Source organism: Macrosteles quadrilineatus, unplaced genomic scaffold (assembly GCF_028750875.1).
Source record: "Macrosteles quadrilineatus isolate MER2022 unplaced genomic scaffold, UCM_ALF_1.0 Scaffold_3__2_contigs__length_128488019, whole genome shotgun sequence".
Taxonomy (NCBI): Eukaryota; Metazoa; Arthropoda; class Insecta; order Hemiptera; family Cicadellidae; genus Macrosteles; species Macrosteles quadrilineatus.
In genome coordinates, this window is record NW_026542596.1 from 77,856,897 (window position 1) to 77,884,055 (window position 27,159).

Here is a 27,159-nt window from a genome sequence, read left to right on the forward strand (position 1 = left end):
TTGAATTTAGCTATTTTCTGGTTGTAGGTTTGTGTTGTGTAATTGGTTCTTGCATTTGTAAAATAGCATAGTTAATTAGGCCCAATGACAAATAGGCATCTGGAAACTCAGTAACCTTTAACCCTTGGGATTTGAAGGTGGGCACTATGTCTATAACTACTCAGATACCCAGGTAATAACCAAGGGATTCTAGTGTAACTGCAATGCTTCAAAGTCAAAAATAGCTAGTAGATAGCCTTCAAATCTATGGTTAAAGGCGTTAGGCCTACTGGTTAATGGGGAGGATCCATTCTTGACCCAGTTAACTTTTGTCATTGGGTTTGTTATTGTAACATTTTATGATTGTTATGCTTTAAAAAAAGTTTGGCATTTGATAAACCAAGGTTTTGACCAAGTCAATCTAAGTAGTTTTGGTTTCAACAAAAATCAGAAGATGCTTGAACAATCCCCTAATGCTAAATAAACTTTAACCTCAGGAAGAGCAAGAGAGTCGAGACTTTGTGGATGAATCTGTTCCTGAGCCTGTTGTAAACACAGAACCTGAAAAAAACGAGCCACAACAAAAGGTAATATTACAGTACTTTTATTTTAAATAATGTGTGTTGTCATCAAGAAGTAAATAAAGATTGTTTGTTAAATATTTTTACTTTTTTAATAGTCTTCTAAAATATTTTGAAGGTGACTTTAGCTTTTTAGCAAAAGGTAGTTCAAGTAATGCTCAAGTGTACTTAAAATACAACTTTGTAGCTTGTGCAATGCAAATGCACCTTTCCCGTTGCTATTGCCTCACTAAAGGAGATAGCTGTAGCAACTATCTCGTCTGCCTTCACAGAACAGTCACCAAATATACACTAATAAAGTGGCAAACTATGAAACTAAGTAGTTTAAATACTTAAACAGCACATTGCCTTTGCCATCATTAGGAGCGCATACCTGAAAAAGAATAAGCACCATAACCTTCAATTTTATAGAAAAAATTAAGTTAACTTATGCATTTTTTCAAAAATTTTATTATATCTACAGTAGAACCCCTCATATACGACCTCGGCATAACCGACTCCTCGGGATATCCGACCTAGTGTGGCCGATCAAGGGAGTTGCCATAATCATGGCAGACGACCACCGCTGTCGCTGAGACAGCAAGATACGCTCACAGATGTTGCTGTGGTCTCAGAAGACGATTCCCCATGTTGCCATGACCGCAAAATATCCTTACAAGTGTTTCCACTATCACGGAAGAAGATTAGGCCTACCGGTGTTGCCGTGACCGCAAGATATCCTCATGAGGGTTGTCGTGGTCGCGGAAGAGGATTACCAATGTTTCTGTGAGCGCAAAATATCATCACAGGTATTACCACGATTGCGGGATATGACTACCAATTTTGCCGTGACCTCAAGATATCTTCACGGGTGATGCTGCGATTACGATAGACGATTACCGGTGTTGCCGTGATCGCAGGTATGGTCATGGGTGTTGCCAAGATCGATGAAGACAATTACTGGTGGCACTGAGGCCGCAAGATATGCATCTCCCGATATCCGACCATGGCCCGGTCCCGTCATAGTCAGATTTGAGGGGTTCTACTGTATTTGAATGTTATGGTGTTGTAAATGCAGTATCCATTCATGAGAAATAAAAATAAAATTTACTATATAGCACATCATTTTGCCTTTCTGAACTTTTCCCCTGAAAGCTTGGCATTATCCAAACTTCAGCATCTCCTTATTAGGCAGAGTTTGTGCAACTGTACTGTATATTCTATTTGTTGTTTGCAGTTGTGATTAAGGACTTCAGATTATTTGGACTAACTACAATAAATTATAAACTTTGTAGTTTTTTTCAGTAGGCCTTCAGGCCTATAAACCTTTTATTCTTGAATCTCAAATAAGTCATATCCAATCACCAAAATATTTTATCAATTGAATCAACACAATCCCCAATTCATAAGGATAATCATATTTCTACTACCTGTACTAACGGGAGGTAGTGGTCTAGTTGTAGCGCTAGTGGTTGTGCCGTGTTTTGGTGCCCAAGGTCCCGGGTTCAAATCCTGCCAATCACCAAAGGATTTTATCTATGTGATAATGTTGCGAACCTCTAGATCTAGAAAAAAAATTGTGTACTATATCTTTCCCCATTTCAGGATGAGAGTGCTGAGTATGAGAAGGCTGATATCACCAACCCTGGGGACTGGGAGATCCGAGAACAGCTGGACGAGGCTGACCAAGATCTGGACGAGGGGGTCAGTATATGTTTGTGTCATTTGTAATTTTATTTGGAGCAAATTTTATTATCATTGAATCATGCCTGTTCAGAAAATAACAGACCGTTTTCAAATAAAAAAGTAATAAACACAATTAATTATTTATTTTATACTCTCATAAGATAGAGTATTAGACTACATTTGTATATCGTCTACATTCAAATTTGAGTATTTTTGTCATTAGCTTTTTGACACACACTGTTTGGAAACTGGTTTGTATTTACGTGTCATGCAGGAAGGTTCAATGACATTACATTTAATAGTTTTTACTACAATTAATTATTTTTACAAGTTTGCTGCAATGGGGGAACTAATACCTCTGTGGATTTGATGTGATATCCTAATAATCAATTGTGTTTATAGTACAAAGCTCCGCCAATTAAGTTTTGAATGAAGCAGTCATGAGATATGTCAGTACAGTATGAGTTAATCGTGTATGTAGATGTATGATATTCACTTTTTACTAAAAACTGTCTTGTTATAGCTTTCAATGGGCTTGATGTAAGTAAAAGTAATTTTTCACAAAAAATCTATTGAAGTAATCAAAGGTTCAACCAGTTTTAATCCAGTAATACAATTGAAATGTTATCAAGTTACTTCCTTTTGTTGGACAAACTTATGTTATTATTTTTAATCAAGTATCAAATACCTTATTAAGTAGGTTTTTTCACTTCTAGGATTTCCTGGTTTAAATACTCAAGTTTAACCTTCCTATCCTAATCTCATGTTTGTTATAGTTACCAATTTTTTAGTTTTCTGTGTTTTTTTACTTTTTTAATTATTACCTAACAATATTTAACAAATGCATTTTAATTCACTGATTTTTATTTCATTGCGTTCCCTTACTTCTGTTAACAACTTGTATCGCATTGCTAATTTACTAATATAATATACTCTACTGTTCACATTACTAACCAATCCATTTTAGAAGAGAAATTAATTTGCATACACTTTTACTAACACTTATGGTTGGCATAAATAAATGATCTGCATTTACTCACAACTAGTTTACTACGTTAGCACTACAAGACCTGCCTGGTGATATGATTGCATTTAGTGTCAGTATGTGGTCGTATGTCGGTTGCTGTTCTCGCACCCACACTTACATCTTACCTAGCCAGCCGCTCATGTCCCTACTGATACTATAGTGTTAGATGTGTGATGTGTGTTTGTGTGACTAGCACCCTAGCTCTGCCCTCTCCCGGTACTCTGCCCTTCTCTCCACCCACCCCCTCTCAGCAAGAGCGCTCCACGGCAAGGCTCGGGCGCTCGACGCTCTGGCAGAGGCTCGACGCAGCAACTCTCTGCTGGAGCAGGCCATAGCAGCGTATTCTGTGGCTCTCAAGGCTACCAACCTACCAGACGAGCTGCTCCTCAGGGTGGCCAACCGCACCATCGATCGGATGAGGTTCAAAGGTGGGTAATATCGAGACTGGGGTATAGGTCGGTTTTTAAGTTTTGTACGTTTATGGCGTGTTGTTTCCAGTTTTTGCACACAAATAATTAATTATCATAGTTGAATCTGATTACATACATTACATACATTTAGGGGTCTGCGGTGCACCGAAAAAGTCGGTACGGTACGGTACAAGCTTAATTACCGTCATCGGTTCGGTACAGCATTTTACACGGTACAAATTCGGTTCGGTACAGCCTATTATAATAATAAATTACTTTCAGTTTACTATCGTAGTCAACGGCAGTTGGTTCCAAGCACATAAAAGTCTTATCAGTTGTTTGTTTACGATCTTCATAATTTATTACTAGCGTGATGATGCAATAAAAAACCCATTAGCAGTCCCAAATCCATTAACATTTTATCACGACAATAATTGTTGTATTGAAGTACTTCCAAGAACTGTTGAGTTTTATCACTTTTATTTCTTTACGACTTTCCCCAATTCTGTTTTATCATAAAAATAATAGTTTTATGATGACTGTTAAATGTTATCTCTAACTTAATCAGTATTTTCGTGAATATTGAATTTGCCGCTGGCCATTGCCTACTGCCATAAAACTGTTTATGGCTACATATTAAACTTGTAACTAATCTACATAATCTTATTTTATAAATTAAATATTTGTTATGGATATTTTATCTTTCTATTGACGACCATGGATATATACAAACTTTTGTCGTGATATTAATTTTAACATCAAAATACAATATTGCACAATCGTGATATTTTAGGCCATTGACCTTTATTATGCATCCGGTATTGCTGTTTCAGAAGAGAAGCACGTTGATAAATTATAAATTGATATTCCCGTAGTTAAAAAGAATTATTTTATAAACCTATAAAACAAAATCATAAAATCTTACATAAAGATAACAAAAAATAACGGAAATTGTAAAAAGGGAATAAAGATAACAACGTCATTATTCTTTCTCTTTGTTCTTCTATTTCTTGGGTTTCCCTTATCACGCATTCAACGTCGTTATCAGCTTTTATGACATAGCGCACAGCAGGGGGTAAAACACTTGAGTGCAGCCGAGTGGCACTAATGAGGGTCGGACCTTCTTGGGGGTGAACAATAGACGGCTTATCAGACCCTCCCCTCCCCTCCCCCGTGGTCTGGAGAAAGCTTGTAAACAAACTATTGCACAAGCGCGCGTGACTTGACATTGGGCTGCTTCAATTATAATTTTGTCAAATGAACTGTTATGTTTCAAAATCAAAAACAATAATTTGGGACCATACTGCTTAACAATAATGGACTGCAATTATTGTTGAACATACAATCCATTTTTAACAAACTAAGATTATACGATTCAAATACAATTATAAAAATTATTTTGGTATTTTACTTGGGGTAATGAAGTTATGTAGGCTAGTGTAATTCTCGGTTCATCAAGGTTCTACTGAATTATGTTTGGCAGTGAATAAGTGTAGAATGCAATTTATAAATTTAGGGATACACACCTTTTACACAGTTATAAAGTCTAATTGCCCAACATCAAATCTTACTCTGTGATAATCCAAATTTTAGTTTCAGAAAAAAACTTTGCAAGAATTGTATCCATCTTATAACTTAACTAGTTTTGAAGCTGATAAAAAAAAATGGTCTTTGCCATTACTTCATCATAACCTCCAGTTTTTCATTGTCATCTGCTGTGAACAGCTGGCAAAACTACACTGTCTTCTACTGAATGCTTTTATATATTTAAAAAAAAAACAAAAAAAAAACAACTAGACATTGTGTTGTTTGGAAATAATTTACCAGTTTTGTGAAATTATCTTGTCAATAAATGTTTCAAACATGTTTATTCATAAAAACTCTTATCCTATTTTTAAACTACTTTATCATGGCTATTCAAAGTATCTCAGAGTAAAATAGGTAAAGCCTTTATCTCAACTGTGATTTTTCTTGACACAATCCTCGTAGTAGTAAAAGGTTTTGTTTTAATAATATGTGGTACAGTAATTGTTGTTAGAAAACCATGAATGTAGGATACTATCCATTTTCATAGTAATGTCTATGTATTAAAGTTAAAAATAATGGTTTAGATACAGTTCTGAGAAGAAAACCGCAAAAATACGGGTAGCCGCGCGTACCGTACCGATTTTGTACCGAGAACCGAGGTACAAAATATTGTACCGTACCGAACCGTACCGACCTTAAATTTTCTGTACCGCAGACCCCTACATACATTACATACATTACAATACCGGGACTACAAACACAAAATACCACAAAATATCTAGGCATCATAATTAACTCCAAGCTATCATGGAAACCCCACATAGACCAGCTCTGCAAAAAGCTAAGTTCAAAAGCTAAAGTCTACCCAAAATACAAAAATGGACCAACGATAGAAAGAAACAGCTACAGGCCAATCTCCCTAATATCAACATTTTCAAAAATAATCGAAAAGATAGTACTAGCCCAACTCCTACACCATCTTCAAGAACACAACCTTCTCAATAGTCAACAGCATGGATTTATCAAAGGCAGATCGACAGCCACAGCCTTAATACAACTGATGGAGCACATACTAGACCAACTAGAAGAAGGCAGCACTTCAACAAGCCTCTTCCTAGATTTTAGTAAAGCTTTCGACTGCCTAAACCACGAACTTCTTCTACTCAAGCTGGAAACACTAGGCGTGAGAGGAAGAGCAGCAGAATGGTTTAAAAGCTACATTAGTAACCGGAAACAGCTTGTGGAAATAGCCTACATAAAGAACAACACAAAGTATAAGGCCCAATCCAAAGCTGTAGACGTGCAAAGAGGAGTACCCCAAGGATCAGTACTTGGCCCAGTCCTTTTCCTCCTTCTCACGAATGACCTACCTAGTTGGATTGGGGAAGATGGACACACCACCATGTACGCAGATGACACGGTTCTCACATTTGCGGACAAAACAATGGAAAATCTGGAAGAGAAAACCAACACACAACTCCAGAGAACAAAGCAATACTGTACCTCCAACGACCTAGTTCTAAACGAAAGCAAAACCGTTCAAATGACTTTCACCACCAAACGCAACAACACAGACATTACAATACCGGAACCACAAACACAAAATACCTAGGCATCATAATTGACTCCAAGCTATCATGGAAACCCCACATAGACCAGCTCTGCAAAAAGCTAAGTTCAAGTCTCTACGTTATACGTAGGATCAAGCAAGCTTGCAACCCAGAAGTAGCCAAAGTTGCATATTTTGCTCTATTCGAGTCCCACCTCAGATATGGCATTGCGACTTGGGGTGGAACATCAAAAGGCAACCTGGAAAGAGTACTCCTAAAGCAAAAAAGAGCAGATGCCTTGCCGACCTGAACTACAGAGACAGTTGCTGAGAAGCCTTCAAGAACCTTAAAATTCTCACATCAATTTCACTCTACATAAGAGAAGTCATTATCCACACCACTAAAAAAGCCCAGCCAAGACACAGAGACATACACCAGCACAACACACGACATGCCGCCAATTTTTCCCTCCCACAACACCATCTGAGTCTGTACGAGAAGAAACCATCCTACAAAGGTGCTCTGTACTTTAACAACCTACCAGAGCACCTCAAGAGAGAACAACCCAATCTGCTCAAGAAGCACCTGACAACATGGCTTTTGGACCGGCCGTTATACTCTGAGGATGAATTCTTAAACAATAAGCTACCATGAAAAAAAGAAGAAAAAGAAGAAAAAAATTCTAATTGTAATTGCAAATTACTGTAATAGTTTACGTACATACTGTACATTTTATGTACCTGACGCATGAATGTTCTCTAGGAATATTTCAATAAAGATTTTGTCTATTGTCTATTGGCTATTGTCTAATCATAGATAAAACATTACTCTCTTAGTAGATTTGTCATCCTCATGGAACAGCTGAAGCAAATTTTATTGTTAGTTCTGTACGGTGCACTGTAGAGGTCGTGTTTTGTTTACACTTGTTATTTAAGTCATTTAAAACCTCGGTTAACCAAATAATACAATCTAATCATAAACAATAACTGGTCTTCTAGTTATATAAGCAAATAGTGAAGCACAAATCATGAAAATAACCCTAAAATAATATAAACAAAATTTTGTTAAACTAGTCGAAAGAACAAGCTTCAAAATTTACAATGGGATGAGAAGTCTACTTGTGTTGCTTAGTCACAATTGAATTGAGACGCAAAGTGGTCGCTGATGTAAAATCACTGATTTTTATATAATACTCCATCTTTTTAACCAAGTCAAACTGATGGAATGACATACAGCATATATAACATAATAAACCACCTACATTTAGACGAAACAATTAGTATGTCACCTGTACAGTGGATTCAGCACTATCCGTAGAAACAATATTCAGATACATGCATTTTAAGAACGAACGACAAAATATTTTGTCTGCGTCGTAAGTGATAACAAGGTATATATCAGCTGCAACCCAAACAAATAAGAGAAAAACTAGAAAAACAACACGTTTACATTAAAAACCTTGTGATAAATTACCATGAGAGTTCTACTTGTGGATTGTATATCTGAACCATTTTCCTCATTAGCTTACGATGGAACATTAGTAGGCCTACGATCGTAAGCTGTTTTATCTTTTATGTCAACTGTCTCAGCAACAGAAACTAAGTGAGAAAGTATAATTTTGTAGAGTAGCTCACTATGAGTAGCTCATTCAAAAATTTTCTTTTGAAATGACACTAAGGTCTAGCCCATATATGTTCAAATAATAAAATTAACTTCAGCTAAAACTAGAGGGTCACAGTATTGTCACATAGTTAAAAGCCATTTTAGGGATTCAAACTCGAAACTTGAGGACCAAAGCCTAACGCTCAACCTGCTCGCTTCCTCAACATTCAGTAGTGTCTTTGAGTTTTGAATAGAACGAAACGCGCCTTTGCCTTTCCTAATTTTTACTAAGTTTCAGAATTAAATGCAATTTAATTAAAATGAGCTACTGACAGAGTGTGCGGACATAAAAAACTGATTTCTGTTGAATGGCCCCAACTGTAATCACTTAATTAATGATTGACTTTGAGTGAAAATGGAATTTGTTTTTAGTCCGAGTGGCTCATTCAACTAAATTCTCTGGCGAATGGCTAAATTGGCGAATTTCCCATATAGGGAATAAGCTATTACCATAGTACTCATGGTAAGACCTGGACCCGGGACCAAGTTACTTTTTCGTTTTGAGGTCCCTAGAGGCCAAAAACACCATCCGTTCAAATTCATATATATATATAAATATGTGTCCGTTAGCACGATAACTCGAGCAAAAATGATCCGATTTTGATAAAATTTGGTATAAACGTGTAAACCTACATTTATTCGAAAGAGTTTACGAACCAGCATAATCGGACTATGGGAACAGGGGTTTATGGGGTAAAAATAAGTTTTTCCCATTTTCGACCCTAAAAACATAAAATTTTGTTTTTATGTTTTATGTCGGGAGACAGTGGTGATGTTTCTGTTACTGAGTGAGATATTCAGGATTTTTCAGTTATCACAATGAAATGAAAATGATGATGGTGTCTCTATGACTGTGTTAGATGATTACAATATAACCTCGAGTTTGGCTTGACCAACAATTTCAAAATGGCACACTTCCAGAAAGTTTATTTTTTTGTAATATCATCACCTTTAACGTGGTATTTATTTAATGTGTTTAGAAGGATTTAAAACATAAATTGGCTATGTGCAATTTTTGTAATTTTTGCATTATTATTTCTGTAGGCCACTTGGAAAACAACCCATTACTCCAAAATTATACTATATGAAAGTACATAAACCAGGGTTGGTGTAGTAATACTTCAGAAAATTTGGTAAAATTGAAGTTATCAGTATTAAGAATCTATTTTTCATGTGTCTGTACAGAGATTCGATACATTTTGGTATCAACATATCACTATTTTTAGGAAGTTTATAAAAAATTGCAGGTTAAAGGATTAGTTTTTAATTTTTGGATTATTTAATCAGTAATATATAAAAATTGAATACTTGTGTCAGGCAATATTACAGCAATTGTAATTTTTTTTATCCTTAACTGAGAATGCTCTTTACTATAGGTAACTAAAATAGCGAGCTGTAGCGCTAAAACAGCATTGCGGGAGTTGGCGCAAAACACGTTGGAAATTTTAGTATGACCTGAACTACCTGGATTTTTTTTTTTTTTACTCATGAATTACTCATGATTTTTTTCTGGTTGGCCTGGTGGACACCCTGTAAAATATTCCCTAAAAATTTTCAGATTTATTTCCTATTTAAATAACATTATTTTAGTGAGTACTTAGGTTTGCTGCTACAGGGAACATATTGGGGTGTGTTTTTTTTATTTTGCAATGTTGATAGCTTAGTATTAAACAAAATTAAAAAATTTGTTTAAAATATATCCATAAACAAGCAAACTATAACCGTTTATTTATTCTCCATAAGAATAACATGGGAATTTTAAATTTACAATTTTTTAAATAATTATCTCCATAACCGTTGGGCATACAACAATGCAGTATACAAAATTATTTCTTTTTTTAAGCTCTACAAAATAGTTTCGAAAGAAATTATAAAATTTGGTGTTTTTAGGGTCAAAGATGAGAAAAATCTATTTTTACCCCATAAAACCCCGTTCCCATAGTCCGATTATGCTGGTTCGTGAACACGTTCGAATAATTAATGGTTTACACGTTTGTACCAAATTTCATCAAAATCGGATAATTTTAATTGAGTTATCACACTAACAGACACATATATTAATGAATTTGAACAGATGGTGTTTTTGCCCTCTGGGGACCTCAAAACAAAAAAGTAAATCGGCCCCGGGTCTAGGTCTTACATGAGATGAGACCTACGGTAATATAGCTTATTCCCTATATGGGAAAACATGCTATGAGATTTCAAAAATTGCTTAGAAGTTTTTCAGTGGTTTAATAGACAAATTTTGCTTTTTCCTATGTGCAACATCTTTTTTTAGATGCACAAATTTGGCTCATAAATAGTTTTTAATGTATATACCTTAACATTAGGGAAAAATATCGTACTGAAGTAAGTTAATTTTCTCCTTGTAGGATTGCACCTCAAGGCTGTTGAAGTACACAATCTCCTGCTAGAGAGGTTTCCAACCAACATCACTCACCATATAGACCTGGCCATCACCTATCTGATGATCAACAGGTAATAAATATCTCACAGTGTTTTATAGCCACATAAAGTTGATGTTAGACATATTTATGTTGTCTAATTTTGTTAGCTTGATCTTTGGCGTAGAAAGTAGTAGTTGTTTATACATTTTAACATATATGTTGAGTTATTTTATTAGCAAAATATTTCCTTTAAATTTTACCAGTATGCATTCATAAGATTTAGACTTATAAACCAATGGCTGTATTACTCGTAGAACTAAGGGATGACACTTTAATGCTATTAACAATCAAATCAGTTAGGCTCATTCTACATGAGCCTAAAACCTGTGACGGGATTCCCGGGTGATCTCACCAACATTTTGTGTAACTACACGGGCGGGATCCCAGTCGTGTTGAGAAGGGATGGGTGGAGCTTGGTTTTATAGCTGGAGTTGTCCAAATATTAATTTGGATCAAGTTATTCTTTTTTTGGCAAATTTCCCTGTAGGGAAGTAGCTATTACCGTAGGTCTCATGGTAAGACCAAGGCCTGGGACCGATTTAATTTTTCATTTTGATAGGCGTGTGCGATGCAGCAAAAACTTTTCGATTCGAAGCAACGATTTGATTCAAAAGATTTTATGTTCGAATCGATGCAACTCGGTTCAAAGCAATACGTCTTTTTTTCATAATTTTGTCAATTGAGTGTAATAACAATATAGGCTAATTAAAATTTACCACATTTGTGTATTGCAAACTTTTGTTGATGTGGTATTAGGCCTATCCATACATATGACATATTAGAATTTTAGGTAACAAAAATTATTTTCAATCATACAGTGTGTAAATTAAATTAAGTATTGAAACAAATCTCCATAAAAAAAAAAAAAATTAACAAAGGTTCCGTAAATTTTTACATCAAAAATATTTTTAGCCCCCCAACAGGGTAGTGGGTAGGGGGTGACTTATTTTTTTCAAATAGCAATCCCTATTGAGTGACCCCCTCATTTTGAAGGATTTGTCAAAAGAAACACAATGAAGTAAACCCGAGGTGTATTTCTCACCCCTAGGCAAAAAAAATTGATTTACTGTACCTATGTCAATTTCACAAATATGGAATCAAATCTGTATTAAACATTTGTTAAACATTTAAGACATTAAACATTTTTAAAACCGAAATAGATAGAAATGTTCTGTTTGTGGAGTTGGTTGTTAACATAGGTTCCTCAATTTTTTACATCGACAATATTTTTTAACCCCTTTAACAGGGTACCGTGGGGGTGGGGGTGACTTATTTTTTTAATAACAACCCCTATTTCCGTGTACACCCAGAATACTAGGTGACAAAAATAATAGTGTTATTTCACCTATTACCAAAATACTAAAGAATGTTCCCGACTGATACTGAAAAGTAACAGTATTTCCCATCTCTAGTCTATGTATAATAACACTTTTAGAGTTCAAAGTTTCAACCAGGTTAGCTAATTTTCCTAAACTATTAATGTAATAGTAGACATTGCGTATTACATTAAACGCTTGAGCAGAGAGTCAAGCGACGAGAACAAGTTTTATGTAAGGTACAAATGTTTATAATCAACAAAAACTGAATGGAGATCATAAATATCTTGAAGTAACCTAGAGATACATAAGAACATGGTGTGATTGAAATTACAAGTGATCTGTTTATTTATACTAAAAAAAAGCTCGTGGACACAAAATGCACATTAATACTTAAAAAAAGCTGTGGGAAGAATATAGAAGGGAGTGAGACCAGGGTAAGCCTGTGGGGGCTTAGATTTGTGCTTGCTAGTTGTGCATATTCTCCTTTTCCTTCCTACCTATTATTTCTTTACTGGTCTAGCTTGTTATCTATGCTTAAACTACAGCAGGCTACATTGTTACTAAATGTAATGTAATATAGCTTGAGGTCGTGTAATGTAATCAACTTATGACACTTGTAACAAAATATATAAATTGGTATTGGTAAACTAAACCTTTGTTAATGGAAGGTATTTAAAGCTTGGCAGTGGATGAGAGATTGATATTTTCAGACTATTTAAAAAAATATAAGTTTATTGACAAACTTATATTCTATTTAACACAACTTATCTAATATTTATTTATTGAGAAAATTACCTTTTGTTTAGATACAAGAGTTCAGAGTCTTTTTCAGACTTGGGTGTTCTACGTAGTCTTGTTTTTCATTTTCAATCCAAAGATTTTCAATGTGCATTGCCCTGATTGTTCAAACTTGCCTTTGCTGTGGATTTTGTTTTCACTTTTGACACAAGATCATCTACGATGACTTTTTGATGCAGTATCTTCTTTTTTTCTGATATTCCTCTTTGTTTCTCATTTGTTTGAATTGTTGAGGGAAATCCATCTACGGTATGCTTATCACGATCCAACCGTAGAGTCGCAGTTAATGGAACAGGTCAGATGTCCAGTATTTCATTTCTTTTTCTAGTCTTCAAAGTTGATGGGGAATCCCTGTATGCGTATCACAACCTTAGAGTCGGAGTCAAGGGGCACTAGAAGAGAAGTTGTCGCAGATCTACTCTAAACTTTGGGAGCCTATCATTCCTACTGTATCAGGGAGTTTTGAGGGAGTATTTCATAGGTTTTTATATCCGCACCCTAGAGGGATCAAACAGTAAAAGCGATGTGCAGACAAACTGGGCAGAACCCAAGACGACCTACACACCCACCACTGCAGCGCTCAGTGGCCCCCTGTATACAGAAACCTCTACCATCTGAGAGACTGAGTAATTCTAGACTCCGAAATTCAGTGTTATCAGAGAATGTTTGCTGACATTGGGCCTTCCTCAAGCTGGGCGCCACTCCAGCAAGGATATTCCGGCACTAGTCAATGCAACAACAAACACCCCACTGATCAACAGCACCTGGCTACCACAGATTTTGAAGCAAAATCCAAAGAAAGGACACAGTCCTTGATACATAGCCTACTCGATCATTAGTGGTTTTCCGTCTAAAAGCCTCCTAAGGTACCCTGACAAATTTGGAATTCGGGCCAAATTATTGGGTGACTGAGGAGTACTCTGCCACTTGAAATAATCATTCATCTCACGGAATTTAAAAGTTTTGTCGTGTTTATTATCTGTGTATCAAAAATGTTGATAATAAATCAAACCAATAACAATTTGGTTTTGTTAAAAAAAATATAACCATCATCAAATAAATTACAAACTTGAAACTATTTTCTGTAATACTTCACGGTTTAGTATTTCAAAGTGCAAAGTTGTATAAATAATAAATAATGTTTAAAAAAATCCTGATTAAGTTAGGTTTAAAATTTTCTTTTTTAATTGGATTTATCAAGTTAAATAATTTATTTTGTTTAGAGCTTTCTATTGAATCTTTAAAGGAGGGCCTATAAATAATGGTTGGTTTGCAGAAGTGACGAGTATTGCTCTGGTAACCTCTTCGTATCTTGATGGTTCAGCGACATCTACCTGTACAACAACAGTTTTGAGTGACCAAGTCCAACGGACTCTCATCCACTTGCCACATTTAGGTTACCAAACCAATACTGACCTTGAGTGCTTGAGTAATCCAAGCAATTAAAGCTAACCATATGGAAGCTATCCTATCCTTCCTTAGTGGACCTTGTCGGTATAAATTTGCTTTTACTCAGCACATAATTATTTACAAAGTGTTAAAATGCTACAACTTAGCTAATCTCTAAGTGTGTATAACTTCTATAAATATTAATCTAGACTCACGTACAGTACATCTTCTTGTGTTCAATTTTAAATTTCAACTGGTTTAAATTGTTTCCATGACAATTTAATTTGAATCACAGTTGCATTTTCACCTGTATAACTAACTTCGTACTTTTGTTGCTATGGATTTTTTCTTACCTCTTAATAACAAAACAGGAAGGGCAAATAGCTTGGTCCTCATAGCAAGACCTAAGCTGGGACCACTTTTATTACCCAAAAACGTGTATTACAACTTATTAAATATGCGTTTGTCTATGTAAGGTGAATGTAGGCACTATCACTCCCAATACCCCTGCCGCAGCAAACCTGCAGACTAAGCGAATTTCCATTTGCCCGATGGGATTTTAAATTAAATCTATTTAAATTACATTATGTTTAACAAGTACCTAGGTTTGCTGCTACAGGGAGGGTAATAAAATGGGTTTTTTTAGTAGAATATCAATAGCTAAGTATGAAATTAGTTATTTGCCAAGTTTGATCAAAATAAATCTGTAAACATGTTAAATACAACAGTTTACTTACTCTTCATAAAAATACCATGGTAATTTTAAATTTACAATATTTTGAATTTTTTCTGTGACCAATAATTATAAAAAAACCCTCATAATACTAAATTATTATTTTTTTAAGCTCTAAAAAATGGTGCTAAGAGAAATTGGTAGTTTTTTTGTTTTGAAACTTTGAAATTTTGTTGTCAAAAATGAGAAAACCCTATTTTTACTCCTTAAAACTCCCTGTAAAACCCCGTTCCCATAGTCTGATCATGCTAGTTCGTGAACTCATTCAAGTTTATTCCACCCTACACCTTCAAGCCAAATTGATCAAAAACAGACAAAATACTCAATTTATCGCGTTCACTGAAACATATATATTTATATATAGGTAGTATATAAAAATTTGAACAAATAGTGTTTTTGGCCTCTGGGGACATCAAAATGAAAAAAGTAAATTGGTCCCGGGCCCAGGTCTTACCATGCTACGGTAATTGCTACTTCCCTATAGGGAAATTCACTAAAAATCATGGTTTCAATTAAATGTAGTACAAACAAAAAACCAAAATCTATTTTAATAAGTTTTTGCACCAGGTTTATTAAAATGTAGCTGGATTTGTGTCATTTGTTCGTGTCAGGGTGTCCACATTCGGGAAAGTCAGGGATAGTCATAAAAAATTTTGGAATAAAATTGTGGTCATTGAAAGTCATGGAAATAGGCAAAAAAGTCATGGAAATAGGCAAAAAGTCGTGGAAATCCCCAATGATGGATGGATTTGAAGGAATCATTCAATGCTCTAGTCGGCCGTAGCCCCGACTATTATAGGTAGCATTTTTCAGGGTTTTTCACAAATGTTCGACAATTAAATTCATTACAGTTGTATTAGTTCATTGTTGTACCTTTTGTACTCCATTGTTATCTGTTATTATATATTTCAGTATTTTCTGTGAAATAACTGGTCTTGGCAGTATTATTCGTGTGTGTATATCATATTATAATTTTTGAGTAAAGTTTGTGAGTCATGTAAATAATGGTAAATGGTCATGGATAGTCATTGAAAGTCAGGGAAATTAATGAAAAATTTTCTGTGGACACCCTGATGACGCAAACCCGAGGTAGATATTTCACCCCTAGCCTAAATGGCGGGTATTACAAAATTTGATTTATGTGAAAAAGCACCCATTTTGGAATACCCGCCATTTTGGCTAGGGGTGAGATATTCACCTTGGATTTGTGTCATTGTGTTTCTTTTTAAAAGCCCTTCAAAATGAGGGGTCACTGAATAGGGGTTGGTATTTGAAAAAAATAAGTCACCCAAAAATAAGTTGAATGCAATGGTCCCTGTCGAGCATGTGGCCCCGACGCGGGAATCCTATCGTGGGTTTCAAGCTCGTGTAGAATGGGCCTTAGAAGTTAAGAAAAAGCCAATTGGCTGATTAGGATTATTATGTTTAAGGATAGGGATCATCAAGCATACCTCGTAAATAGTAGAGTCCAGATTAGCTTTGGTAAAAAACCCAAAAGAGTAAAATTTAATATTTCATCCCCGTTAGGAACTTCATCAGAAGGGATGAATTTAAAGTTTTATGTGTGGTCCCAAAGTGAATCTGGACTCTACCAGGTAAGCTAGCTGATCCCTATCCTTGTACATAATAATCCCAAAAATCTTATCAATGTTGGTAATATCAGGGTTGTTCAGAGAATAGGTTATATCTTGGCAAAAAAATGGCGGAATGTACATTATTCACAGAAATTGAATATATTTTATAAAAGACCCCTTCTCAACATTATTTTTCCATATTTTCATGTAGTTTTTATTAAACTGGCAGTTACACATCTAAAACAAACATCTTCACTGTAAAAAAGATTACCAAAAACATTCCAAATCAATCCAGTAGTTCTTAAGTTTCATTGTGTGTGAGAACCGTTCTGGCATCAAAGTAGAAATTGAGTTTATTAAAAATCTTTTGTTCCGTTAAACCCGCCTCAATTTTGTAGTCTATAACCATAACATATAAGCTCACATTGTGATGTTTGGTTGAAGTAGTGTGAGATGAGAGGTAGTGTTGCAGACTAGACAAGGCTCGCAGTGTGTTGGAGTCTGCACATGACAAGTGGCCAACAGATGTAGTGTGTAGAGGCTACCTGGGCCTAACTCTCAAGCTTCAAGGTAAGCGGCTTTGTCACAGTTAGTTATGAAATTGGTAAATTTACATAACTTTGGGCAACTAGAATTTAAAAAATACTTTATTTACGTTTATGTTTACCCAGAGAAGTAAGGAACAGAGTATACGCTCCACGGTACACTTGTAGTGTTGTACTAGTGCTGGTGTCTAGGGCAAAGTCCTGCATGGGATGTTTTTGAGGGATTAGTGAAGATTATTAAAGCGGAAAGAGATAGCTGGAGAATTGATATGGTTGGCAGATCGCGTACTTCGCAATATCACCAACAACTGCTTGCCGTTGACCTTGACCTAGGGCCCAGGAGTTTTCTCACTGATAGCATCAATATAAGTTTTATCTCATGGGTCACTAAGGCCCAAGCAGAGCTTGTTGATTTGAATCACAAACCATGGATAACGAATAAAAATAATTTTTTTAGTTTATGCAATTTGCGTGAATTTGAAACAGTTTTTCATTTTGTTTCTATTTGCCCAATTTTAGATGATATTAAGGAGTATTGGTTTGGAAAACAAAGCATAAATTGGGAACACATAGAATACATTAATGGTAGGGATTGGCGTAAATTAGCAAAATTTATGAGAGAGGCATGGAGAAGAAGGTGGGAATTAATTAGAGATTTTAAATACAAATAAATCATGTGGACAATTTTTTTTTTTCAAATTCATAATTGTTTCCTTCTTTTTCAAAATTCTAAATCATAGCATAACAATAATTATGTCAAACAACTGGTCAGCCTGTCTTCTTAATTGAATATTCATAGTAATTTTTATAGATTTTATTTATGCATAAACCTATTAAAACTTTATAATTATTTTGAAAATAAAATAAAGGTTATGTAAACCATTAGGAAATAGGTTTTTTAGTTTGGTATAAAATGGATGTACAGTAGTTAGGTATTTTATCTGTGTATGTTAGGCATAAGTTTATTTTGTTTTAATTTTAATATCAGAAATGTGTTTATTATCAGAAAGAAATGTGTGTGAAACATTCAGATGTGCCAACCAAACAGACGGTCGTAGACCAATTAAGTGTATACTTGTGTTACGAGAGGAATGTTAATTTAAAATTAAAGCACTTTATTCATTCATTCAAAGTCCTGCATTGCTCCCTTCGCCCTAATGTACTACAATGCTCACGGTAGAAGAAGACCCTGAGCCCTGTGTGATAGGAATTTCCGACAGTGCTTGTTGTTTGGGCTCTTCCTTGCTCGCCACAAGTACATTTCTGTGTTGTCCTATAAGCGTGTTGCCTCTTTACCTTACGTCTCTGTGGTTTACATTATGTAATGAAAGACATAAGATGTGTAACTTCCCAAATAAGGAAGAAGGAATGGATGGACACTCACCCAACTTACCCAAGAAGTTTCATGAAGCATACAAAAAGTTTGTAATACAATCAGTTAGATATTTATCCCCTAAAATTTAACTCAACTGAATTATTTAAAACAGTAATTCTCACTTTAGATTTTAAGCTGAATGTAAATGAGGGAGGGATAGAATGGAGTGAGATGCCTTGTGTAGCTTTGTTATGAACGAGGACAGCTGGGTCCAGTTTTTGGACTCACTTTTCTCAGAACCATTTCCTAGGTGAACACTAAAACCACTCATCAATCCACAAGGGGACTTTTTCAGAAGATAGTCATAGATTGTCTGAAGTAATACAATTCTACAAATTCCTTTTGAAGAGATTTTATTTGTTGGTGCAAAATCTATTGTGTTGGGGATTTGAGAAATTGTTATGTGATGATCAACTGCATGTCTTTTTCTTTAGTAAGGTAGTTGTGTATCTATTCCTTCTACCTTAAGGTACATTCCTACTCCAAAAGCTCTTAAAAGTAGGCGTTATGCCTAACCTATCCAGTAGGTTCAGTCTGCAGCATCCTCCTCGTTAAGCCCCAACTTTCTCTTATCACTCCGTACCTCCTCATACCTTAAAAACATAAATAAAAATATGAAAATTTTTAAGTAAGTATTCCTTTTTACGTTGTACCCTGATGACTGACAGGTAACCATGAGCCAGCAGTCCCTCATTTGTTGGCTGCCGTCGTATCTGATCACCCTCTCACTGTCAACAGTCACTTCTACTTCCACCTGGGCGACATACTGCAGCGCAAGGGCGACAACAACAAGGCGATGCAGGTAGAGTTGACTCATAGATTAAGTAAGTAGAGAAGTTCAAACAATTTCTTGGGAATAGTTCCAAATTTTGGTAGATGTAGGAAACACAATTCAATCAGAACCTGGATAATCCCTCCCAAATACGAGCAAAAATTATATTACTTTAAAAACATATCACAAGCTTGTACCAATTTTAAATTAAACGGTTTGTAAGGATATATACACATTTTATTCGCTCAACATACTGAAACAGTACTGACCTCTATTAAGCTATGTCTATGCTCTATATTATTGCAATGTCATTTACAAAAATGCTTTATGTCAAATTGTACATTTCTCAGAACCAAAGGTGCGCGACTGCGAGGCTCGATTCAAGCTTAGTCTAAAAGCTTGAATGATCAAGCACGATGGGAGAAAATTGAGCTGAGCTTTTATTATTGCAATGGTAGAAAGCGTCAGTAAAGATAGCATCATGCACGTTCATAGGGAACTATTACATTTAACACTCAGGTTGACAAAGACTTGAGGCTAAAGATTTTCTTCAAAAGAGCTATAGAAAATCTCATACTTCTTCAACCCTCCTATGAACCTTCACGGTTTATGTAAACGCTAGTAAAAACGAACAGTTCTAATTTTTGTTAGAATGTTCTAAAAAGGATGTGGCCAGATAAAGCAATTAATTATTTTTTTTTAGTTTAGTAAGTTTCTACTGGATTAACAAGTTCTTCTATAGAGTCCGTAATTGGAAAAAACTGCATCTGTAGCCGATCGAAATACTTCTCTTGTTATCATCTTAAGACTATAGAACATTTAAAACTCTTCAACTTGTTGACGTTTCAGATATACAGGAAAGGAGTAGAAAAAAAGATTTTCCGCTCACAATATCAACGGTCTCTGTACAACGTGGATAGACTCAAGGCACAACCCTGGTGGTCTTTGGACCAGACAACTTACAGTTCCTTCTTTAGGTCAGTGACACTGGTAGTAAACTAATTCTCTTAGCACATGTACATTCACAACACAATGCTTTTCAATACAGTCTTCCTCATCTTGCATATTATTAACATAAACCAATTGATCTGCATAAATTATTGTTTGTGCTGCTTTCAAAATCATACAAATCTTATAACCAGGTATTTGTTGTTATTTAGACTATGTAGATATTTTTATATATACCGCTGGTGTGCAATAGCTCTGTTATAATGTTATTCTTACTACCACAGATTTACAGTCGGGACCAGGAAAGTTTGCAGTTGAGGGAGGAGCCTATTTACCACGTGACTTTGAAGGAGCCAATGATGACAGTGCGGTGTTGCCAAATCTAATAATACCAGCTGATTTGAAAATATTGTTTAATATTTTAATTAGTGTCGTCAACGGGCGCTATGGCAACGTCGCACTAGCCTTGTCTTGTGATTGGCTGCCGCCAACTGCAAACTTTCGTGGTCCCGACTGTAGGTACTTGCACTGACTTTAAATTAGATATTTCAGTATAGTTCAGCTCTTGTAAATTATTATTTTTAGGAGTGCATAGTTGAATGAGTCCTTTTTGTTCTACCATTTAATGTTTCTATTTTACATACTACTATTATGTACTACTACTTACTATTTAGTAACTGCCCTATATATTATTTTAACTCCTGAGGTTTCCATACTATACTAGTTTTGGACATGAAAGATGTTGTTTAAGGTCATCCTTTCAATTAATAATAAATCTTTATTTGTTGTAAAAATACAATAGTATCATTGACAAAGTCATAAGACTTATTAACAATTATTCATATTCAAACATCTTTATTCATAAATCATGTACATTGGTGATACAGTGAATAGTGTCAGAATACTTAAAATAAAAATACTATATTTCTATTTATGGGAGGTGGAAAATTCATCAAAAGAATATAATGCTAGATTTATTAAATGCTCCTTTAGAATTTTCTTGAATTTGGATAGGTTCGTTTCTTTTTTTATGAATTCAGGGACAAATTTTAGAAAATCATTACCAGCATATGAGGGTTTTTTCAAAAAATTTTAATTTGTGAGGCTGGACAAACTCCTTTCTCCTCCTAAAATTATAAGAATGCACTGAATTTATTACTTGCTCAGATTCAATTTTTTGCGATAAGAATTGTTATTGCCCATAAACTGTAAAAATTTGGAATTTCTTAAAATGTTCCTTTGCCGAATAATCTTAAAGCTTAAGCATAATTCTGATAGCTTCTTTTTGTCGCTTCAGAATACTATCCATATTTAATATTTTTGTTGACCCATATAATGCTAAATGGCTCTTTTGTAATAATTCTGTTCTGTGCTGTTCTGAAATTTATAAATTTAGTTTTTTGTGAATTTAATAATAAGTTATGATTGTAGAAATGGTTTCCAATATTCTCTAATTCTACATATGTAAGAATTTCAGTTTCTTCTGGCGAGTTAGATGATACAATCAAATTAGAATCATCAGCGTAAAGACATAATTTAGAATTTTGCTTGTAGGTTAAAGTATCTTCCATGCCCTTAAGGTAACACAAAAAAAGCAAAGGCCCCAAAATTGAACCTTGTGGCACCCCAAATGTAATTGGTTGATAAGTTGATAATGATTTAATAATTCTATTATGATTTGTCAAATGGGTAATTTCCACGAATTGAGATCTATTTGTCAAATAGGGAGAAAACCAATTAAGAGCTCTTTTTGATATTCCAATTATTTTAAGTTTTTCTAGTAATTTACTATGTTTTACACTATCAAACGCTTTAGAAAGGTCCATAAATATGCCAATTGTAGATTAGAGACAATAAAAACTTTTGTATGGATATTAAACAATTTTGTACATCCAGCACACTCTTATTCTAAACTTGGCTGAAACTTATAAAAAGGGATGGAATGTCTACTCCACAGTAGTGTAATCCTTGTCAAAGGTTAAAAATTTGAACTAAGTTTTTTACTTTTTAATATGGAAATTTATTTTATTCATCAAGTTAGGGTATCGATGCTTAACCCATCTAGACCTTTAATCTTGTATCAAACATAAGTACCTAATCAACATTGGTAATAATTTTATGCAGGAAACTAGAGGCAAACTGGAAGATAATCAGAGATGAAGGTTTGAAGGCTTACAGTGAGCGGAAGGGGTTTTTAGATGAAGCTGAAAGCCTACGAGATGTTGGTGATTGGAAACAGTTTGAACTTTATGCTCGTGGTAAGTTAGAAACAGTTCTTTAATGGTATGTATGCTAGTACCATAACAGTTGTTTATCAAAGTTTCACATAGTATGTATAGGATCGAAAGATATAACTAATGCATCTACTTTTATCAGATTCCTATTTTTTATAATTGTAAAAGGCCTTTTCATTAGTTATGCTCCGCATATGTACAAATTAATAGCCTATAGTTTTTTTTTTCATTTCAAAAATATTTTTAACCAGGGAATCCTTGCTCTGATTTTAAGTTAAAGATTCTGTAATATTTTTGTGGTAGAAAATAAAGATTTTGATGGATTAGTGTACTGTACTAAGAATTGCTGATTGCTGAGAAATTAACATGCTACGGTCTGATTTACTTTCCCTACCACCCAAAATAAAAAATAAATAAGAAAGAACTTCCCCATAGTACTTATTAACAATTAACCAACTCTAGTCTCTTAGATGCGCTGATACACTTGACTGTCTAAATAAACAAAAGCTATCCTATTCCACTAATTATGTCTTTTTCCTTTTAGCAGTCCTCTTTAATGAAGTTTGTAGTCTTACAACTCTTCTCTTTCAACTGCAGAACTCTTTCTTGAACCATCCTTTTTCAAGAATGTGAAAAAACAAACCCTATCTTGCAAAATTGATTTTTTCAGTTTTTTTTCTGTATCAAAACAATACTTAAATACTTTAGAAAGTACTCACTCGTTAATGCAGCTTGGCAGTACCAGATTTTCAAAAATGCCGGAGTACCGAGTACCATCCAAAAAATTGTGTTAGTGCAAGGCTAGTGGATTAGTGCTAAAATGGAGTAAAAGAGATATTAAACATTAGAACATTAGATGTTCTACACTGTCATAACATGACTGCCAAGTTCGCCTCGGTTGCTCCCAAATTTTGCTGCACAATCAAAACAACAAACAAACAACCAACGGCTTAACAAGTGAACAATACCACAAAGATCATCCACAGATCTATGATGTGTTATAGAATCTGTTGATTTACTTAATGCCAGATTAGCAGTGTTTTGGCTTTTGCGTTTGTTAAAATTTATTAATGGCCTATTTAGTTCCTTAGTGGAATAAAATATTCTATTTATTAGTTACTTACTACCCTAAAAGATGTTGTGATTTTTGTCTATATCTGTTCTAGAAATCAGTTAAATATAAATGTTAATATTATTCATTCTAATAGCCCCTGGACTACGAATAATGACTTTATAGGCTTACCTCCGTCAGTAGTCCAAAATTATGTCTTATTTCAACTAATGTTGATCAAAGCTGACATGTTTCGTTGCACTGCTACATCGTCGGAGCTTTACGTCAAAAAAATCGAATAATTTAAACATAAAATACAACACGGGACACGGAACATTTAAACACGAAATAACACGATAGCGCTATCATGACACGGCACGGCAGCGGTTGTAGGTAGACTGGACACGGGTTATGTAACTTCGTCACGTCCTTCTCTGTTATCAGCTCGGTGGTCAGCTGTTCCAGATGAGATAACAGTGTTGAAGAGGGAGTGGGACTTGGAACTGTAGTTTATCATTGAGGATGTGTTCCTTGTGTTCTTCGTTTACGTTAATTTTATATATTTCATACTCCTCAAGTGTGTCTAATTTATTACCTTTCCCCAGTGTTGGGAAGTAGCGTCGCTACTTGTAGCGCGCTACTTTTTTTCTAGCGTTAGCTGTAGCTACGCTACTTTTAAGATTTTTTAGCTTTAGCTGTAGCTAGCTACATTTTTAAAGTAGTTGTAGCGGAATTTTAGCTACTTTTCTCGCTACATTAACATTTGTTTGAGATATTTATTTTTATCATAACCTCAACCTTACGTGAAACAACCTCTTTCAAACTGAGATTTTCAAAAAAATTAGGCCTACTTTCTTGGCTTCAAATAGCTGGTTGCAGCCGTTTCATTCCCTATTACAACGTTGTGTGGACATAGAGGCCATTAAATGAGTGTTATCCACATTTTTGGCTCTCATTTCCTTAATTTACTACTCTATGATTACTGTCAGAAAAAATAAAATCGCTAGATGCAGACGACGTTTAAACAGTACCGGTGACAAGAGAAGCTATTGAATTGAATGCTTGCAAGTGATTGACAGGACAGGGGAATTAGTAATCAATTTAGTTTCTTTATTATATCGATAATGCTTCAACTTGGGGTTTAATGGAAACCAACACACCTTGAAATAATGAGAAAGCTGGTCTATCAACCTTTGCTTCAGCTGTTGATTGTGGTTTATCATCACAAGCCCTTCCTTGGTTAGATTACGAAGATTTTTCAAAGGTTTACTAAATTAGCAAAGAGGAAATTACCTGATGAGATTACAGATATGCCTAGACTACATGATAATTGTAATGAAAAAATCTCCATTTAACATGAAACTTACATTGAAAAAATAGCATAGTTTGCTCCTGCTAACAGCTCTGTATAGGACTGAGGCTATGGTTTAAGACGAATACCAAGTTCAATTATTATGAATATATCTGTTTAGTCCTTGCAAGAACAAGCCTACTATAGCCAACTTGTTACATAGCCAAGTAGGCCTACATGTTATTTTTACTTTACAAATTTCATCATGTTTAAATTAAAAGCCGATTTCAGGATAAGTTGCTGAATACTGTTTTCTCTACCAACTAGGTTGAAGCACAATTGATGTTATGCATAATGACAATAAAGGACGATTTCTTGACATTGAAAAATGTTATTCGTAGAATAAGTAATTTATCACTTTAAAAGTTATAGCAATGTTGTTTTTAACATTAAAAGTAAAGAAAGGCAATAAACTCCAATTTCAGTAGGCTAGGCTCTGTAACACAAAAAGTATTTTTAAATAATCTTTTTGAAGTTTTATTGGTCTTAATTGTTGATATAAAACATCTATAAATTAATCTATATTAAATTAATAAAATTAGCTTTTAAAATATAGTTTGGTTGTATGTCCTTTGAACTTAATGAAAATTACATTTTAAGATGCTTAAAAATAATGCAATATTTAAAAATAATTACTAAATATGATGGGACACCCAACTATTTGGTTCTGTTGTTGTAATGTTAGGTTTATAATGCCAACAAATTAAATACAATCTAGGAATAATTTGTTTTCCAAGTAATGTTAGATACAATACTGACATTATTTAAAATGTTTGTTCAATAAAAATGTAGTTGCAATTAATTTTACATTTACCTAATGTGCGTGGAATAAAAATTAACGTCTTTGGAAAAGTAGCTAAAATTGTAGCTGTAGCTACATTTCATTGTAGTTGTAGTTGTAGCTAGCTATTTTTTCGGAACTGTAGCTGCAGCTGTAGCTAAGCTACTTTTTTGGAAATGTAGCAGTAGTTGTAGCTAGCTACATTTTAAAAGTATCTTCCCCAACACTGCCTTTCCCGCAATAATGTAAAACTTCCAAGCCGGTCATAATATCACTCATTGAGAGATTACAATCTACATGGTATAAAGAACACCGACCAGATCCTAAACACCATAAACAAAAATTTGCGTTTGCTCAACACCTTGTAGATTGTAATCACTCAATGAGTGATATTATGACCAGCTTGGAAGTTTTACATTACTGCGGGAAAGGTAATAAATTGGACACACTTGAGGAGTATGAAATATATAAAATGAACGTAAACGAAGAACACAAGGAATACATCCTCAATGATAAACTACAGTTCCAAGTCCCACTCCCTCTTCAACACTGTTATCTCATCTGGAACAGCTGACCACCGAGCTGATAACAGAGAAGGACGTGACGAAGTTACATAACCCGTGTCCAGTCTACCTACAACCGCTGCCGTGCCGTGTCATGATAGCGCTATCGTGTTATTTCGTGTTTAAATGTTCCGTGTCCCGTGTTGTATTTTATGTTTAGATTATTTGATGTTTTTGACGTAAAGCTCCGACGATGTTGCAGTGCAACGAAACATGTCAGCTTTAATCAACTCAAATAAAGACATTTTTCATTTTATTTCATTTCATTTCATCAACATTAGTTGAAATAAGACATAATTTTGGACCTATTAAGTCATAAATGTTAAGTTACTTTTAAAAGTATTGACTATGAAATACCAAAGTTTGTTTTTTAACTAGGTCAGAAGTACACGGCCAACTGTCGCAAGACTCCAGTGACGTGTGGCCTGGTGGACGAGACCCCCGCGGCACGTGGTTGTCGCAGAGGCCAAGTCAAGTTTAGCGTAATGACGGGAGGCACACATGTGTGGCCTCATTGCGGACCAACCAACTGTAGACTGAGAGCTCATCTGGGTCTGGTGGTACCTCCGGGCACGGCCATCCGTGTGGCTACTGAGACCAGGTGAGCTACTTGTAAACACTCTGGCTCGGACACCAGAAACACAAACAAACTTTACACTGTTTATAACAGTTACAGGTTGCACAATTTACCATGGAGCATTATATTGTTTAGTGCAATGTGTAGATGTTGGCAACACTGTAAACTTTCTGGCCACTATTGGACCTGAAGACGTCTCTTGTCCCAACTAAAAAGTTGCTTTGTTGAAAATTTTATCAGTTATAAGGAGATATTATAAATTTTGTCTATAGTGTGTTTTTTTGTTACCAGAATGGACTTT

The 27,159-nt window shown here is 34.8% G+C and overlaps 1 protein-coding gene across 4 annotated transcripts in view; it reads left to right on the top strand.

Moving 5' to 3' along the window:
- LOC128991029 (aspartyl/asparaginyl beta-hydroxylase) overlaps positions 1-27,159 on the top strand; it is a 60,616-nt gene that overhangs the window by 32,436 nt on the left and 1,021 nt on the right. For all 4 annotated transcript variants that reach the window (XM_054413740.1, XM_054413739.1, XM_054413742.1 and 1 more), the window contains 9 exons: positions 477-566; positions 2,145-2,243; positions 3,446-3,680; positions 10,774-10,879; positions 17,134-17,231; positions 19,250-19,383; positions 20,203-20,330; positions 22,426-22,559; positions 26,660-26,882. In XM_054413740.1, coding sequence (XP_054269715.1) covers positions 477-566; positions 2,145-2,243; positions 3,446-3,680; positions 10,774-10,879; positions 17,134-17,231; positions 19,250-19,383; positions 20,203-20,330; positions 22,426-22,559; positions 26,660-26,882 — 1,247 coding nt within the window. The remainder of the gene's footprint in view (positions 1-476; positions 567-2,144; positions 2,244-3,445; positions 3,681-10,773; positions 10,880-17,133; positions 17,232-19,249; positions 19,384-20,202; positions 20,331-22,425; positions 22,560-26,659; positions 26,883-27,159) is intronic.